At 35.1% G+C, this 18,574-nt stretch overlaps 1 protein-coding gene across 1 annotated transcript in view; it reads left to right on the top strand.

The window, feature by feature from the left end:
• Window positions 1–18,574, top strand: part of PHTF2 (putative homeodomain transcription factor 2) — a 53,574-nt gene that overhangs the window by 24,479 nt on the left and 10,521 nt on the right. Inside the window, exons 6-13 of the mRNA XM_059816007.1 lie at window positions 1,657–1,822; window positions 2,514–2,678; window positions 7,175–7,376; window positions 9,451–9,609; window positions 12,795–13,013; window positions 15,364–15,492; window positions 16,513–16,785; window positions 17,845–17,976. Coding sequence (XP_059671990.1) covers window positions 1,657–1,822; window positions 2,514–2,678; window positions 7,175–7,376; window positions 9,451–9,609; window positions 12,795–13,013; window positions 15,364–15,492; window positions 16,513–16,785; window positions 17,845–17,976 — 1,445 coding nt within the window. The remainder of the gene's footprint in view (window positions 1–1,656; window positions 1,823–2,513; window positions 2,679–7,174; window positions 7,377–9,450; window positions 9,610–12,794; window positions 13,014–15,363; window positions 15,493–16,512; window positions 16,786–17,844; window positions 17,977–18,574) is intronic.

The raw sequence follows: 18,574 nt of genomic DNA, 5'->3' as shown, positions 1-18,574 counted from the left end.
GCTTTAATTTAGGAAAAAGACTCATGGAAAATTAGATTATTACAATCAAAAATAATTCATTGTTTTATACATTCATCGTGTTTCTAATACTGGTTACCTTGCTAAAGGTTATTTCACGAAAAACACATCTAATCTCTTTTTAGTGGAAAACATCGCATCCAGGTATCTGCTGTGTTAGCCATGGTTTCATGTGGTATATTTTGGGTGCTTGAATGTGGCACATAAAATTGCATGTGGCTGTATTTTTTTCAATTAATTTTAGTAGAGAACTGGTGAAAGCTCTTTAACTTGTACCGTGTATTTCTTGTGCTAGGAGTAGGTCTAAGTTATAGGACTTTCACTTCTTAGTGGTTCAAGAACAAAACCAAGTTCTCATGGGACGTGCAGATGTTAGGCACAGAGAATTATTCCCCCGTTCTGTTTCTGAATTGGAGTTTCTGTTCTCTTTCTTGATAACTTCTCTCAGCTGAGTTACAGAACACAGGACTTCAAGCCATAAAGGCAGAGCAACAAGAACATAAAATAAGCAGAGAAAAGACAGGGATTGCCTCTTCTGTCTGCCCCATGCCTGTTGAATGTGTTTAGACTGACCTGAAGCCTGTCAAGACATTTCTGAGTTGTAGAAGTGGGCAGGCTCTGGGTACAGGAGCAAGAAGAGCTGCGTGGGTGTTGGCTATGTATGAAAAGCTGATTATAAGGTTACAAAATTAACAGTTAACTGTGGAATTGGAAGCTGCCCCTTTTCCAACCACAAGTGCTGGTCGGAGTCCTGGTCACTTGAGCTGGACTACCTCACAGTTTACATGGTTTGTCTTTGATCTTTCCTCATTACTAGAAAATATACACACAAGTGTATACAAAATGTATACAGGGTTGCACTTATGCATGTCTGTCTATCCATATGGGCAATTTTATCCTTTGACTGGAATATGGAGTTTAAAATGCTTTCTGCTAGAGAACATAGTTTCTAGTCTCAAGTCTGTTGGTCCTTACAGTGTCGAAATAGATGTATGGTTCCACAGAATCACAGGCTAGCGAACGTTGACAGGAACTTCTGGATCGTCTAGTCCAAACCCCTGCTCAAAGCAGGGTCAACTAGAACAGGTTGTTCAGGGCTGTGTCTGGTCAGGGTTTGATATCTCCGAGGATGGAGAGACTTCAACCTGTCTGGACAACCTGCTCCTGGTTTGATGACTCCTATGCTCACCTAACTTGTTGGACTGTGCTGCATCATTATAGGTGATACAGAATTAAATTATTTGGGTTGCTTTAAGGATGGCATTTGCTTTTTGTTTTTGTCACCTACTGAAGTTTCACCTCAATTTAAAGCTGTTTCATGACAGATCTAGCTTTCCAAATGCTTTTTTTTTCCTCCCCCTTACTTAATTCTGCTGCCTTTTTTTGAGCAATAGCTATAATAGCACAAGTGTAAAAGAAGAGATGGGTATTAAGACATTAGACAACTGTTTAAATCTTTATTACTGCTTATTTCATTGCAATTATAATTCCTTCCTCTCAAAATAACATGGGTTGGTTTAAAGTCCAAGTAAAGGACTATATCTTGACTGTTTCTCTTTTTAACAAAAGCCATATAACGAGTTGGCCATTTCAGACATTTCAAATATTGAACTCAACTTCATTTCCCTTCTTTTCCAGTTGCTGCTGTAGTGTTATTCTATACAGCCCAAAGCCCACATAATATACCTCTGACTGAAGTAATTGGGCCAATATGGCTAATGTTGCTACTTGGAACTGTGCATTGTCAGATTGTTTCAACACGAACTCCTAAGCCACCTCCCAGCACAGGGGGTAAAAGAAGAAGGTATAGTCTATGTTAAAGTACTTATCATTTAGGATTGTTTAACTATTCTAAAGAACATGCATGGAAAAATTGTAGGGGTTTACAGTCTGTGCTTTGCAAGAGATGAGAAATTGGTGCTGTGTTTTTATCTGAAACTTTAAAATGGGTGCTTAATTGGTGCTCTTTTACGCTTTGACTAATTTATGTATTGTTTTATTTGAATTTTAATGCATTGAATCTGACATTTTGCCTCAAAACAGTTTGTATCTGAATAGTGGTGGAGTGACAGTATTTGTATTACTGCAAACTTAGTTTTAGAACTCTGTGCAATACTGACTAATGATCTCTGTGGGAAACACACATTAAAGGAGATGCTGTTGGAAGTGTAGAACTTAAGTCTTCCAGCACTTCACTGGATATGGTTTGCTACAGTGAATTGTCCCGTTAAAATGGGAAAACCTGCAGTAGTGAATTTTGCAGGTCTAAGCCTCTGATGATCAGATGAAATGTATTTTGGGTTTAAGTGTATGATAATGAATAAGTGTTATGCTTACTTTTATTAAATGGAGTTTATTAAATTGACGTGATAAAGCTTTAGCAAAATACTTTCAAATCTTGCTTGTTTTTGCATGCTTAAACTGCTGAACACATTATAGAACTAATAGATGGCACTTATAAAGCTACCTTCCAATTTTAATCTCTTCTGATGAAGGAAATTAAGGAAAGCAGCACATTTGGAAGTACATAGGGAAGGAGATGGCTCTAGTACCACAGATAACACACAGGAGGGAACAGTGCAGAGCTACGGTACAAGCACCTCTTGCAGTATTGGCGCTGTCTTCAGAGATATCTGGCATGCTGCTTTCTTTTTATCAGGGTTTGTATTTATTCAAGGCTACGTATGTGTTAGAGATGCACTATCCCTTTTTTAAATAAGTAAACATTGATCTAATGATTAAACTTTTGTTGATCCATTTTTTTGGTCTTAATAGTAAACTTAGCTCAGTATTTGAACCTGTACTAATGTGTTGTTCCTTGACTTTTGGAAATGCTGATGTGATAATTTTGAAAAGATACGGAATTAATGTTCAGTTAAATTATATTTTGACGTAGAAGTACTCTGTGTGGGCTATCAGGAACAAACCAACTCAGTTTCTCAATTTATTCCAATGAGAAAATTTGACTGTTTAATTTTACTTTTTTACATTAGCTCCTTATTACTTTGAGAGAATGCTTATTGAACTCTATCACTGTCATCAAATCACACACTTTTTCTGAAGGAAGAGCTTTCAGGATTCAAATAGGCACAGCATTTAGTTTATAAATAAAACATCAAAGATACATTTTCTAATGATTGGAAGAAACATCTAACACCATTACATTCCAGAGCTGTTTTGCAAATGATCGATGTGCTAATGCAGTGCTCTGGGCAATTAAAAAGTTTTTTAAAAAGACATTCTGTAGCAGTCTGTGCTGAAGATACGCTTTACACACGGCATTGTGAGTGCTATATATCAGCATTTATTAACAAGAGAAAATATGCCCATAAAATAGTACGAAATTGAGAAAAGGGATACTGCAAGGTATTACATTGATGTTTTGTTGTGCATGCTGCATTTTAAATATGGCAACACTAACATGTCTGTCATACTTGTGATATGTGTTCTTAGCACTGGTAAGGCTTATCTTATGTTATATTCTGGGAATATCTACTTGAAACTCTGGAGAAGTTCTAAAAATGTTTAAAAATATTGCAAGGGGAGAGTTCATTTGACTTTTTCCTGTGTAGATTAAGCTAGCTTTGACAAACTGAGTCATAGTAATAGATACCACTGCTGTTCATTGGGTCTGTAGGCATTACTTTCTGGTATGTTTGGAGTGTCATCTTGTAAACTTTTGAATGTTTTTATTCATTGAAGATACTGATCTGCAATACGAGGAGGAGTGTTGGAAGATTAATTTTTTTCCTTACCTTCCCTCCTGTTGGGCTCAGAGTATTTTCAGTTGAGAAGGGCTGCGTAAGACTTGCTCTAAGGACTTGATTAAACCATTTAACGAGAGGTAGTGTGTATATATATAGATGTTAAGCCTCAGTGATGACTACTTAGTATGTACAGTATCTTCAAAGGATAAAGAGCACAGAGGGACTGAGTATGCTGTAAGTGGCCCTCAGTCATTTGTTATCTCTTCAAATTGCAGAGGCACAGTTGTTTGTACATCTGGAGCCATACAAACCATATCGGGAACTCGTCCAGCTGAAAAATAACCTTTTTTTCCCAGGAGATCATGCAGATCAGTTTCTTCATGTAACTTTTTTCATGGTAGTGCAAAAAGTTTCGTCAGAACAGTGGGATGGCAGAGTGGGGCTAGGAATGAGTAAGTAGGAGCGCAGCGTGGAGTATGTTGACTACTTGATGATGTTGCTGAAGAAAATCTTATGAAACAGTGCAAGGAAGCTGTACAGTGACATCTGTCCTGTTTCTTAAGACATATTTTGAAGCTCTTTAGATAAACACATTAGCATGTCTCATTAGTGTTTATTTGCAGCAGTTTTTCACATATGTTAAGCTTTGAGATACCATTTTCTGGAGTTTTAAATATAGGTCTTAAAAACATGGTTTCAAAATTAACCTCAGAAATTATGTTCTTTGCTTTAGGGCAGGACCCTGTGTACCTAGACCATCTGCCTACACTCAGGTCATTGGTAATCTGGAACTGTGTATTCAATAAATATCCTTTTGAATGGCAGAACTTAGTCTGACTAATAAAATAGAATTCTAAACTTTAGTCCAGCACAGGGACAATTTAGAAAATACTAATTATTAGTTTCACTGGAAAGGAGGGCAATATCCAAACAGGTAATTTATTCAGAATGTAGTAATGATTTGGGACTTGCGCTTCTTGCTCCAGTTATGGAAATCTTACAGCTGTAAGTTTTTAAAAAGTTTTGTAGTGTGAACAGGGAGGAGAGGGGTTTTTTTTGACCAATGAAAATACATGGAAATAGAATACTTCACAGTGAAAATCGAGTCTTCCAGAAACTTGATTTAAATCCTCCTTAATATTTTCTCTAGCTAATGCACAAATAAGACTGAAAGTCATTCTTGACTTAGCTTTTACTTATGTTCAAGCTTTTTAAGACCTTCAATTTATTGATGGTGTTGTCCTGTCATGCTCTTAAATACTTTTAATTCTAGCATGAAATTTTAAAATTTGATTAATGATGTGTGTATATATATATATAGTAATTCTAGGAAACTCTACATTTCTATCAGCTAAGGAAGTATTTTTCATGTTTGTTATTGTTGTTTTTTCTTTTAACACAGTATAGTGCATGAAAGCCTAACTTTAAGCCCAAATTTATGTTTTTCTGGCTTGAGGCTTACATTTAAATTTAGGGATTCTTACAAATAATAAGTTCGGTTTCTATGTTAGAAACAAATGAAAGACTTCGGTAAAGTTACCTGTTTTTCAAAATGAGCCTTAGTTGATGTCAGACTAGTAGTTGATGTCAGACTAGTATTTGTCTTGCAGTTCTAGCACTTAAACATTGCTTGAGTAGTGAAGTCCTATCTGAACAAATTACACATACATACATACATACAAACATACATTCATTCTTTTTTTTCTCTTGTCTATTCCTACTCAACTGTTTGAGGCTGCTTCTTCCTAGTGGCCTTCAAGTTTCATGTGAAATGTATAAAAACTTCTCAAATCTATGTTGGAAGAGTTGTCCTCTTACTCCACTCATATAGCTTAGTAACTTGTGGAGTAAGTCTCTCTGACTGGCGGTGTGTGTGTGTATATATGTATGTATGTGATGAGAACTGCATTCCTTTTTGCACTGTTAAGAAATTTTTTAAAAGTGCCAGAAGTATATTTAATGCATTAAAAATTGGCCTCTCTGGGTTCCTGCTTATTGCAGATAACTTAATATTAGTGCTACTTCCTTAGTGCTCGCAACTGAACTTACTGAAACTTAACTGTTTCACAAGGAGTTGCCACTGAAAGGCTGATACTTGCTTTATTCCAGAAGTGGAACAGCATATTTTCTCATTAAATAATAAGCTAAGATTTCTCTTTCTTCAATTGACTTATCTTCATTAACTTAGTTAAACAATGACATTATGGAACGGCACAGAAAAAAAGTTCTAACATGTTTACAGTTGATAGTTTGACCTTTCTGTCCAAAGCCTCAATAATGCTTTAGATGATCTTCTTAATGGACCTAGAAAATTAAAACTCTGTATGTGAGCTATCACATTGCTAATCTGCAAACAGGAGGCTTACTAACTGCTTCTCCACCACAAAACACATACTAAAGCATTTTGCTGTCTCTTTACTGTTGTAAGCTTATAATAAAAATTAATCCATGCAAATATATAATAACTTCAGAAAGTGTTTCTGCTGGTTTTTTACTAATTTAGAAATAAATTTAGTAAATACAAGATAGTAATTGCTTTTCTGATTTTTTTTTTTCCCCCCCATGTCATTTACTTTGAGAATACAGAAGCTTAAGCAAAGACTTAAAGTAATCTCTATCGATAAGGTAGCAAGCTGCTATTCCTTTTCATTCCTTCGATTGCACTTTCTAATTTGGAAGTGTAATCATCCAAGCGTTTGCTTTGAGAAAGCCTTTTTCTGGCATTAGATATTCTTGCTGCTACATCTATTGACTAGATAAGGGCCTTGACGTCTAGAGAATGTTATGGAAGACTATTCATCAATATTAGTAGTCTTAGGAATAATAAAGCTGAAGCATAATTCATAAACTTACTTTGTGATTTGAAAACAGGCTTAATGAGTGTGTTTGTGAGATATATCGAAATATGCTGCCAGGGTGTTACTGGATAATGCAGTCTGTATTCCCTGTTTAGTAGAGTTGTCAATAACAGAGTGTATTTAAAAAACCAGCAGCAAAATATCTGTACAGAATACTAAACAGCATGTTTGTTGTCAGCTTCAGGAAATGGCATACTTGCTTTCAATTAATAACAAACTTTTAGCATACATCTTTATTTGTTAAGATAGAATAGAGAAGTTTCTCGTTTACATTTGAGGCTTGGGGTTCTTCTATTGCCAAAGTCGCTGTGAAGTTTTAGTTTTAAAACATAGGTTTCCTTTTCTCGCAGTAGGTAATGATACAATTTTCTTTCAGCCACTGACAGTTTCTTTTGTAACAATTTTAGGAAAGGATAATGGGTATTATTTAGAAGATGAAATCCTTACAAATATTGTGTCAAATGTTAATATTATTAGTTTGTGGTCATCTTAGCAGTAAAAATAAAACATGGGTTGAGAGGGATAAGGATTTAGACTGGGGAAAAATTGAGAGAATCATTAATTTAATACATATATTTGTTTCAAATATAGATCTAAGAAAGCAAAAAACTCAATAGATAAATCCACTGAGACTGATAATGGCTACGTGTCCCTTGATGGGAAAAAAACAGTTAAAAGCAGTGAAGAATGTATTCAGGCCCATGAACGTCGATGTGAAGTGATTAAGCCAGAAGAGTCAGGGTTGAGCACTGCAACAGTGAGAGATGCCTTCAGCAATCACAGTCATCACAAAGTAAGCGCGTTTCATTGCTTTCAAAGCAGGATTATTAATTTGTCAAATGGTATGTGAGGTGTATTTTTATGATGCTTTTGATGCATTCTTACCTACTTTATCCTTAAAAATGTTTTTAAAATGAAATTAGGCTTAGGGTCCTGGGGCCAAAAATTATGTTAAGTCTTCTTATTTCATCCTTATATTCCTAGGCTTTCCTTTTTCTTGTAGGAGGATCCTTACTGACATCTAAACATTCTTTGCCATTCTGTATTTCAGTGCACATATTTGTGTGCTGTCTTTTATCTGTGGGTTTTACCAGACCAGCTAAACACACTGAACCTTTTCCTGTCTCTTTGATACTCTGGGCACAAGTCTGTCTCTATGCTAAAATGAAACAAATTTTGGATTACTGACAATTTGTAATTTTGAGGTCATTCTGAGCATTTGCCTGTATATCATCTTCCTTTTCCTTTCTTTTTTTTTTTTTTTCCTGATTGATCTGTAGAAGATGAGGAAAGCACGGTTTCCCTCTCAATGAAGTAGGCAGGGCTCTCTATAGTGAGGAATAAAGATGAGATGGAAGCATAGGAAGTGGGTATGAAAGAAAGCAGAGCTTTTAATTTGGCTGGGTTTGATTATGTCCTGGATATCCTGTTTTCATCTTACTGTTCCCTGCAGAATAGCTTTTCCAAAATGTTTTTCCTGTCTCTCTTATCTTTGGCATTTGAACATAATATTGACTGCCATTACAGCTTGACTGTCTTACTAGTATTTACCATCAGTGATCAATCATGGTGATGGTTTTTTCCATGATAATATCTAAGGGAAAGGTTATTCTACTGGAAGTCTACAAGTACACATTTTTATAAAGGGAAGGCATTCTTTGTGGATTTCATAGCCAAATTATTTAACAACCCCTTGAAGATCCATATGATTAAGATAGAGTGAAGGTGATGAAGGTTCATCTCAGGGCAAAAACTTCATTCTGTTCCTCTGCAGGAGGTGCATTCTCAGCAGTGATAGCAACTGAGGTTCAGCAATTCCAAGCATTTTGCACTCTTGATGAAATTCAACATATCAAGGGTTTTTAAGAAAAAGTAGAGTTTTAAGTTTCTTTGATAGAATGGATGAGATGTTGTTTAAACATAAACTTGCTTGGTGAGTATGCATCCACATGAAAAAGAAGTTGGCAGAGGCTAGCATAGGCTCCTCTCTTCTCCTTTTCTCATCTCTTCCTCCAAAGAAAATCAATACATTTCGGTGCCACTGCAAAAGATAGTAGGTAAGACACCCCAAACTGTTCTGCCTGTCCCTCTTTCTCTATGCAACTCAGCTGTTAAAAAAGTGAAATGTCCTGACCTTGAAGCATCTCAGAAAACCGAGTTCATCATGGAAGAGAGAATGATGTCTGAGTTGCAGGGGGGGAAAGGATTTGTTACATTCATAGAGAATAGCTTCACTATTTTTGTCCTTTTAGCATTTCACTGATGACAGGAAGACTCCAAAGGAAACATTACAGGGTCCTATCTGGTGATCTCATAATAAATGAGAATATACAAAAAAGTTTTTGACAGCTGAATGATCCTTTGCTTCCCTTTTTTCTTTCTGTTACTGTAAGGGCTACTTTAACTTTAGTTTAAAATCAGGGAAATGGAAAGTGGAATAAATTAATGATCTGAGTATTCCACATGCAATCTGTAGCACTTTATTGTTGGAAGAAGAGGTAAATGTTAACTTTGTACTGTATCTATTGATAATTAAATGTTACAGTGTCTGCTATCACAATTTTGGTGGGGTTTCTTTTGCCTCTAAGCCTTTCTTGGTAGGTTAGGTTTAGACAAAATCGCATTTAAAATAAGAATGTCAGAGTTGTTCTTCATCATCTGAGAAATGTTTATTTTGATATTACAATTTCTATTTTATAATTCCTGCTGTACCGCTTAATTTTAACAATTGGAAATGCATTAATATCTGATTTAACTGAGCATAGATAATAATGTTGCAGAAAGAAATTTGATTTCCGTAGTTGAGAACAAGGCCTAGTAATTATGAGTATATGTCTGTCTTACTACTACTGTATTTCTTGCACTAGGATACTCACAGGACTGTGGCAAATTTATCAGATGAAGTATCTAGTGAGGAAGGACCTGAAACTGGATATTCTTTACGTCGCAATGTAGAGCGCACTTCTAGTGATTGTACACTTCGAAACAGGAAATCTCACCATTATAAGAAACACTATCCTCTGGAGGTATGTTCTTTTCTGTAAATTGTTAAAACCTCTTGGTCTCTTATTGACTAGATGTATTTTCCTCAAACCTTTTTTCTCCTATATTGGATTTTAGGAGTATGTTCATAGGAAGTCATGCTAGTGGGGAACAGGGATTTTTAGGGATTTTTTTTTCTTTTTAATGACAACGTTTTGACATTAAGAGGTTTTATTTACTTGGTTTGAGCTTCATCCTATTTTTCAATTTGTTGTAAGGAGCCTGAAATATATTCTATAGATCTGGATCAGGTTATGGCTAAGTGTATTGCTGTCTTTTGACACCAGTTATCTCCTCTGGAAACTTGATTTGTTACAGAAACAGTAATAATTGGCAATATGCAAATTTTCATCATGCTAGTGCTGCTGCTGTTTCTCCATTTAGTTAGTATTTTGGATTCACTAGCCTTCTTGTGGGGAAGTCTGATTGACTCTACCTCTGAGTTTTCATTCCTTCATGTTTATTGAAACAATCATTTACAATATTGTCATGAAATCTCAACAAAATTGTTAACGCATAAAAATACTGAAATTTTAAGAGACTTGATGACATCATAGTTTAGAAGAAGGGAATTCATAGATTCCGTATTAGCAGAGACCTTAATCATAAGGACTCAGACATTGAAAGAGAAAGGGATATGTTATCATGGTTTTTTTTATTTATTTATAATGTTAAAGAAATTATGCTCTTTTTTTGCTAATGGTATGCAACTTAACAGATATATGGAACTTTTTTTTAAAGGTTGTATTGCCATTTTTTCTCTGGGACTATGAGAAAAGAGTGTAAAGAGTAATTTCAGCTCTGGTAAAAGTCCACTTACAGATGGGTTTAACAGGTAGAGCCTCATGAGTAAGCTTTCTACTTGATACAAGAAACGTCTCCTTAGAAGGGTTCAGGTATTGCTTTCTCTGATAACAATTGCAAAGCCTTGAAGTTGATGCTTTGCATAAAAATATTATTAGATAATCTTCTATTCTTCCATTTATTTCTCATAGGTGTTGGTTAAAAAGTTCCAGAAGGCTAATTGATTGGAGCGTTTAATGCCTTATTCATGTTTGGTTTAGGATAACTGGACTGGTTGCTACTTGGAACTGTTTGTTTCATATTACAGAGGATGTCTCTTGACTGCATACTTGTGCAGCTGGTAGTGCTTGACAAGAGGAAGCAGAAAGATGTGATTACAGTCAATTTTTTTCAGCTTAAATATATTTTCTCTTGCGTAGAGCTAGGGAAGACTGTGTAGATATCTTCAGAAACTGAAGAGACTAAATTTGCTCCATGTGTAGCTTTGGCAGTAATATTTTACACTTGTTCCCCGTTTACTTATCTGACTGATGCCATGAAAGAGGAAGCCTTTCTTTGCTGTTACCAACTCGCCTCCCCCACATGATTACAAAGGAAATGAAACAATAGTTTTCAAATCTGTGAAAGCTTTCTTTGTATTTAAAAAATAAATAAATTAGTGGATATACTCTCAACTTCTGTCCTACATTTTCTTTTATCTTTGTGTTTACTCATCAACTTAATTGTTGTTTGAGCAAGCTTTTTTAATATTCTTATTTTATTAACTTCAGGACTCAATGGTACTGAGTAGTGGTTGCCTTCTATAAAAAATATAGATATAATTTTTAAAGAAAAAAATAGTTCAGACTCTTTCTGCACTGATGTTATCCCTCATTTTGTAAAAGAAAGGGAAAGAGCTCAGAGCAAATTTTTTCTAAATATTTCTTTACAAAATTGCTTACATAAAATACATTAAGCATGATTTTCAGGAAGAACAAAGAACGTTTCTTCAGATAGTAATGCATTACAAATCAAATCAGTAGGTCTACTGAAACATTGCTTGGTTATTTTTTTCAGTGTAAAAAATTGTGTATATTCTCGAGAGAAACTGTAGAAGTTCCCTCCATTAAGAGGGAACAGAAATTGCTGGAGGATGGCCATGAGTAGGATGGTACTGCTTTTAAGGTTACCTACCTGTCTTGCAGGAAATGGATTCTGCTTACTGTAGAATGTAGTTTAAAGCTTTGCATTCTTGTTCTGAAGACATTAGTTTGTTTCATATGTATGCTTGGAGAGATTTGAATGTCCCAAACTTACTTTTTTTTTTTCTTTATCTAAGATATAGGTAAAATTTGAACATAATAAGGCATGCTTGTTTCTCAAGTACCGTTAGTTTAAAATAATTAAAATTTTATATATGACTATGTAGATTACATATATACCTAGCATTAGCTATGTATACCTTTGCTTATTTTTCCTCTCTACACCTGATGCGTAACTGCCTTCAAACAAGCTCACTCTGAGAGGGTATGTTAATAGTAACAATGGCGGAATGGGGTTTGTAGGGGACTTGGAGAGTCAATTCCTCTTTTATTGCAAGCTCTTACATTTAGAAATGTACTTCTGGAACATACCAAGCTTTCTTTTAAAACTAGTTAAATTGTGTGCATGCTGCTTGCTTGAAAGGCTATCTGAGTGCCTCAGGTCTAGAAATATCTGTCCCTTCTTCCTCCAGGGCCTTCCCCTTTCTAGAGAAAGAATTCCTTACTGTATGAAGAAGTTAGTAAGTAGTTAAAGTACTTCAGATCAAACAACTAGCGGCAGAAAATCAAAATGTCAAATTAATTTTAAATACTTTGTGAATGATGCTTTTCTCACTCTCAGTCACATATCTGTATTACAATTTCAATCCGGTGTGTATGGCTTTAAGCCTCACTTGCGTCTTTCACGTTTTCACTAAAATAATGAAGCTGTAAAGTTTTTTAAAAGAGGCTTGATTTGTAACTTATAAAATCAGAAGTTTGAGACATGGTTGGAGTCTGTGGCTTGATAATTGCTGTTAAAATCTAAATTAATGAGTTCTAAAAATCTGTAAAATAGTTATTTCCTTTTAATAGCTAATATGATTTGATTCTTCATTATGTGATCCCCTCCCCAAAGAAGCATGGACCATGGACTGTTACTTGTTTGTACAGCATCTAAAAATGTGCAACGTCTTAGACACTCCTTCAATAAACTTGTAATTCTTTCTGATAAGAAAGATAATGGATTGGAACATAAAAAACAGATAAGCATGGATTCACTAATTTGAACTTTATAACTGTTCTGTGAGGCAATAACGTAGAATAAAAATCTGCATTAATTCCAATGCATATTTTAATTTCAGGATACACCTAAATCAGGTACTAGCTGCAGTTCTCGGTGTTCAAGCTCCAGACAAGATTCTGAGAGTGCAAGGCCAGAATCGGAAACCGAAGATGTGCTGTGGGAGGACCTCTTACACTGTGCAGAGTGCCACTCTTCCTGTACCAGTGAGACAGATGTAGAAAGCCCTCAAGTGAATCCATGTGTGAAGAAAGAATACAGAGATGACCCATTTCATCAGGTTGGTATACACCAATTTTGATTTTTTTTTTTTTTTTTTTACACTAGACACAAGTTCAGTATTATCAGTTTTATCATATGTCAGGAGGCCTGGCAGAAAGAACTCTATATTAAATGAAAGTAACAAAGCCAAAGTGATTTGATAGAATTAAAACAAAGAAAATTTGATTTCTGCTACTCAGTCATTAATTTGTCAAATGAAAAGGATATGACAATATACTGAAATAGCCTACAGAGTATTTGGGTGTTTGAATCTTAGTTCTAGTTCAGGACAAGTACTGATTTGATTTAAGTTTCTTCTGTGGTAGATGGTTCTGGGGTTTTTTTCTTTTTTCTTTTTTTTTCCCCCCCTCTAGTCGAATTACTTTTTTGTAAGCACATATGAGACATCTTTCTGTTTGCTTATATAGGAACGTATATATAAAAAAGCAAACAGAAAGAGAACATACATAGTATCTAATGTTATATATATGTCTATATAATGTATATTATGTGATGTTACATGTGTATTACAGATGTCTAAATTCTATTTATATATAATATTTTTATTTTTACCTTAAAGCTAATAATTTTATTTCCCTCCTTGATTGCTATTATGTAGCAACATATAGGCAGTAATTTTTGAAAATTTTAGTGTTCTTTGGGCAGCACTTCAGTTGCAGCCTGCCTTGGGTTAATGTTGGACAGAATCCATTGTTAATACTTGATCATTAACAACCAATTATTAGTCTTCATTTGATAATATCCATTCAGATGTCACAGTGCCAGTTATATTGGTAGTACAAGTCTTATTTTAAAATTGTGTGTTAATTGCATTGCTAATTTGAACCATTTAAGTAAAGAGATGGAGAGAATGTGAAATATTCTTCTGGGTAAACATGTCATATGTGTTGGTAAGTGCATCATCAGTACTAAGGAATGCCATGCAGGAGATGGTGTTGATGCTAGCTAGCTACGGAAAAGAATTTCAAAAGACATGCTTTTCATTCATAACCAGAATTGAAAATGATGTATTTGTTGATTTTAAAAAACACCTACCCCAGTGGCGCCCCCCCCCCCAACCCCAAAAGAGATAGCAATTTGGATTTCATGCAGTCTTTGCTTTTTTGATTTATTCTTAGTTCTTCTTGCTTACATTCCATATAAACGCTAAAACGGAAGCCTTACAATAGGGAGCTCAATTGCATTATATGCGTTGACTTTGTTTTTCTACAGTTGAGTCTTTTTCTGTTGGATTGCAGATTGTGAATTTTTGAGTTTCAGCTCCTGGTGTTGATACTCCCTCTAGAGGGACACCTTGGAAATCTGTGACTAAGAAAGTCCTGCAACTAATATTTGTGTTGTTTTAATAATATAAACCATTTTTTTTCATCCAATGGAAAAAAAAAAAAAGGAAATAATTGAGTACTTTGCAGAATACAAAGTTTTCACTTAAATACTGATAAAGCAAGTAATAAAATAAAAAGCTTTACTTTTAATCAATGATAAATTAAATTTTAAAAATAGTATCACACCCCTCCCCCCATCTCCCCCAGCACCACCGCTTCCCATAGTTTGATGCACATAGTGCTAGGTGACCAGGCAGAGTGGAGTGGAGAGCAGTTTTAATCACTTGAATGGGAGAGGAGTGAGACAGGGCTGAGGGAGGTCAAGAAATGGTTGCAGCAGAACTTGTTGCCTCAACGTTTTTCCAGATCCTTCAGTTCTCACTTGGTCTCTGTTTAAAGGTGCCTCAGCCGTTAAGTTCATGCAGTAGATTAGGCTGGGATTGCTTGGCTCTTGGAGCAGCATGTATTGATTAGACTCCTACCACTTCCTCTGGGTCTTGCCAGACACAGTTTGCATAGGGGGGCCTTTATCCATAACAAGGATTATGAAGGACACAAATATCATTGAAAGCAAATAAAAAAAATGTTGGCCTTAGGCTCAACCTGAGAAGAGTACTTCTGAGAATGTTAGGGGAAAAAGATAAAAATTGGAAAAATAAAATACTCCATTAAACATGTGGCAAAATTAAAGGTGGTTTATAAGTAGTCCTTTGTTTTCATACCTCTCTTCTTTGATGTGTTTGAGCAAACAAGAAGCCAATTATTCCTCAACCACAATAACTCAACGCTATTAGAAAATTAAGTATGGGGGAGGAGAGATCTCTGTATGCAGTTATTTCTTGGAAAAGAAATGGATGGATTTGAGGAATGTGGTTAACATAGTAACATATAGTAGAAGTAAATGCTATATAACAGTATTTGCGTCAGTCTAAAACTTTTTTTGTCAGCATATTGCTGAGAAAGGCATATTGACATGACAGTAGATTTTTATCTCTGATGGAATATATTCCTTGTCTTCCCTAGAGTCATTTGCCTTGGATCCACAGTTTGAATCCAGGACTAGAAAAAATAAGTGCAATTGTATGGGAGGGTAATGACTGCAAGAAAGCAGATATGTCTGTGCTTGAAATCAGTGGTATGATAATGAACAGAGTGAGTATTCTTTTTACTTTATGCAAATATTGTATTTAGGAGTCTGAGCACTACCAAAAATAAGCTTGTTTTATGTTTGGTTTTTTCTTTTTTTTTTTTTTTTTTTTTTTTTTGAAGTATCTGTTATTGATGGCATTGTTCCATGGCCTACATCACTCTGATTTACTTGTTACTAACAGATAAAAGAGCTACCAAATCTTAACTGGAAGTTAAGATTTAAGTTAGGAAACAAACGTCTAAGAGAATGAGTGGGATGTCTCACTATCCTCCCTTCTTTTTCCTAGTACTCCTCTTCAGGAAACAGTTGGAAAAGCATTTAATTTATGTCATACTCTTTTTCAGTATAGACAACATAGGCATTTTGTAGAGTTGAACATAAAATCCTAGCATAGCTTAAGAAAACTATCACTAATTCTGACAAGTTGATACTTACCATCTTCAACTTGTTAAAAAGCAATGTATTCACAAACTTAATTCAGATCTTTGTACCTGACTCGGACACTATACAGTTTTGGGGGCAATCCACAGTAGAAGTAAACTTAACAAAGCCATAGCCAGCACAATAGAACTCCAGTCCTGTCTGCACTGTGAACACTTTGATTCCTTTAAAAAAACATCCAACCTAAAAGCAAAACACAAATAGGAGCAACCTACAGAATGTAAGCAACACAGTCTGATTGGTGCACTTTACTAATTCAGTGTTGAATGAATTTTTAATACAAGAATATACACTGGAGTCTTTTAACTGCAATGTTACGTTGTTGGGTTTTTAAATGATTTGTCATATTTGGTTCCTGTGCATTAAGTGCTCTTTCAGGACTTCCTTTTTCTTAACAGTAAATTGTGAAGATGCTTCATTGAAGGTTTCATGTAACTTATCAGGTTATAAAGTGTTATAAAGGTTATATCAGGTTATAAAATGTTGTGACAGTAAGACAGTAACATTAGTAATTTATTTATTGACTTAATTCCAAATTAATTCCAAAATTAAAAATATACCTTGTTTTCTTTTGTTTTTAGGTGAACAGCTATATACCAGGAATTGGCTATCAGATTTTTGGAAACGTCATCTCTTTAATCTTGGGTTTAATGCCATTTGTCTTTCGACTTTCCCAAGCTAAAGATTTGGAACAACTAGCTACACATTCTGCCACTGAACTTTGTATGACTGCATTTGGATCGAATGGAGACATTCTGATTCTCTCAATGGTTATTATAAGTTTTGTGGTCCGTGTGTCTCTAGTGTGGATTTTCTTTTTTCTGCTATGTGTAGCAGAGAGGACATATAAACAGGTATGAACAGCAAACCAAGAGGCTTCATCCAAAGCAAAACAGTGTTTAATGTTTGTGGTTTTTTGGCTTTGTGAATATTTTAAACTTGTTTTCTTCAGCCCACTATGATTCATAGATCAATGATGACAAATACTTCAATGGACTTACAGTTTAGGAGATAACTCAGTTGCAACGGACTGAAGTCTCTGTACAGTCTCTGTAGCTAAACCTTTTTTCCTGGAGAGCATTTCTGAGGGAAAACTTTTTAATCTTTTATGTCAGATTTCTGGCTCAATGCATTAAGCCAGCTCTTAGTCATGTTCCAGTTTGTCTCAGTTTTCCCCAAGTAGGAGGAGTTTCGATAAAAGAACTCTATAAACTTCCAGTTTGTTCTACCAGTGTGCTTCATTCAAAACATTCAGTTTCATTCAAAACAGTTCAGTCCAGACCCTAGCCAAGAGCCCTGCCTGCTTTGCTGGTAGATCAGTCCCACGGCTGGAGACCATGAGAGCTGCTATCTGAAGTAATACACCTGTTAATTTATTGCTTGTTATTGCAATTTAAACTTTTAAGAGAGTATCAATATCCCTTACTAGCTTCAGAGTATAGATACTTACTGGTTTGCAAAAGAAAAATTGTTATACTTTCTTTTCTCAAATTATAGCCAAAATATGTGATTTAGTACAGTAGAATAGAATTAACCTGCTTCTAATAATAATTTCTGTTGGAAGGAACTTCTGTGATTCAGGGACTCTCTAATGCAAATATTTGGCAGGTTTGATTTTTCAGAGCAATTTTAAGAGCATAGCAGATCTGTTGTCTGAAATTTGAAGACAGGAACTCAAAGTGTAGCTAAATTTTGTTTATCATTAGAATATGAAGACTTTTAAAACTTTTTAGTGTATCTCCTCTTTTTAGTAACATGCTACTCTTATTTCTGCACTATATTAACATATTTTAATTTACACTGATACATTGTACATTACTTTGACATATTAAGTGAAGCCTTTTCTCCATTTTCTTTTTAGTGCCCTTGAAAATCAATTAACAGTTGAAATAATTTTTTTTTCTTCTCTACAGAGGCTACTTTTTGCCAAACTTTTTGGTCATCTAACATCTGCCAGAAGGGCAAAAAAATCAGAGGTTCCTCACTTCCGCTTGAAGAAAGTACAGAATATAAAAATGTGGCTTTCTCTCAGGTCCTATCTAAAGGTAAAATAATGTGTATTTTTGCTACCATTTTAATATAAAATTTCTCATATGGTATTGATGGAAGGTTGGTATTCTAGTCTGAATTTTTCCTCCTGTGCGCGTACCCCTGCGGGGGCACGTGTGCCCTGTGTGCTTCATTTTAGTGACTCTAGGCCAGCAGTGTCTGCAGGCAGCCAGACTGTGAAAATGTGAATGTCTAGTTTTTACCTTGGAGTAAAGTATGAGTGTGTTCAGTGTTGGAGCCTTATCTTCCTAATGCTAGCAGAAAAGTCTGTCAGGTTAGTAAGTTGGGTAAAAATGACCATTTGTAGTATAATACAGGCAATACCTTATTGTAAGAGGTCTGTTATAACCTGTACATGTTTCATTGCAGCACAGGATGTTTAATTCTTTAATTAAAAAAAAGTGAGGAAAAAGCTCAATGGGTAGAAACATTTCATTCTACCAGTAAGCAAGAAAAAAATGGTTGAAAACAGTGAGGTTGCACCTTTCAAGACAAGTGTTTGTTCCCCAGTTTTCCTTCTTTTTCTGGAGGCAGGAATTACATTATTGCATCTACCACAATGGGACAGTGATTTACAGCTACAATTTTTTTCTG

The sequence above is a fragment of the Gavia stellata genome, chromosome 4, assembly GCF_030936135.1.
Source record: "Gavia stellata isolate bGavSte3 chromosome 4, bGavSte3.hap2, whole genome shotgun sequence".
Classification (NCBI taxonomy): Eukaryota; Metazoa; Chordata; class Aves; order Gaviiformes; family Gaviidae; genus Gavia; species Gavia stellata.
Note: the sequence above shows the minus strand (reverse complement) of the source record. Positions and strands in the feature narration are given on the sequence as shown.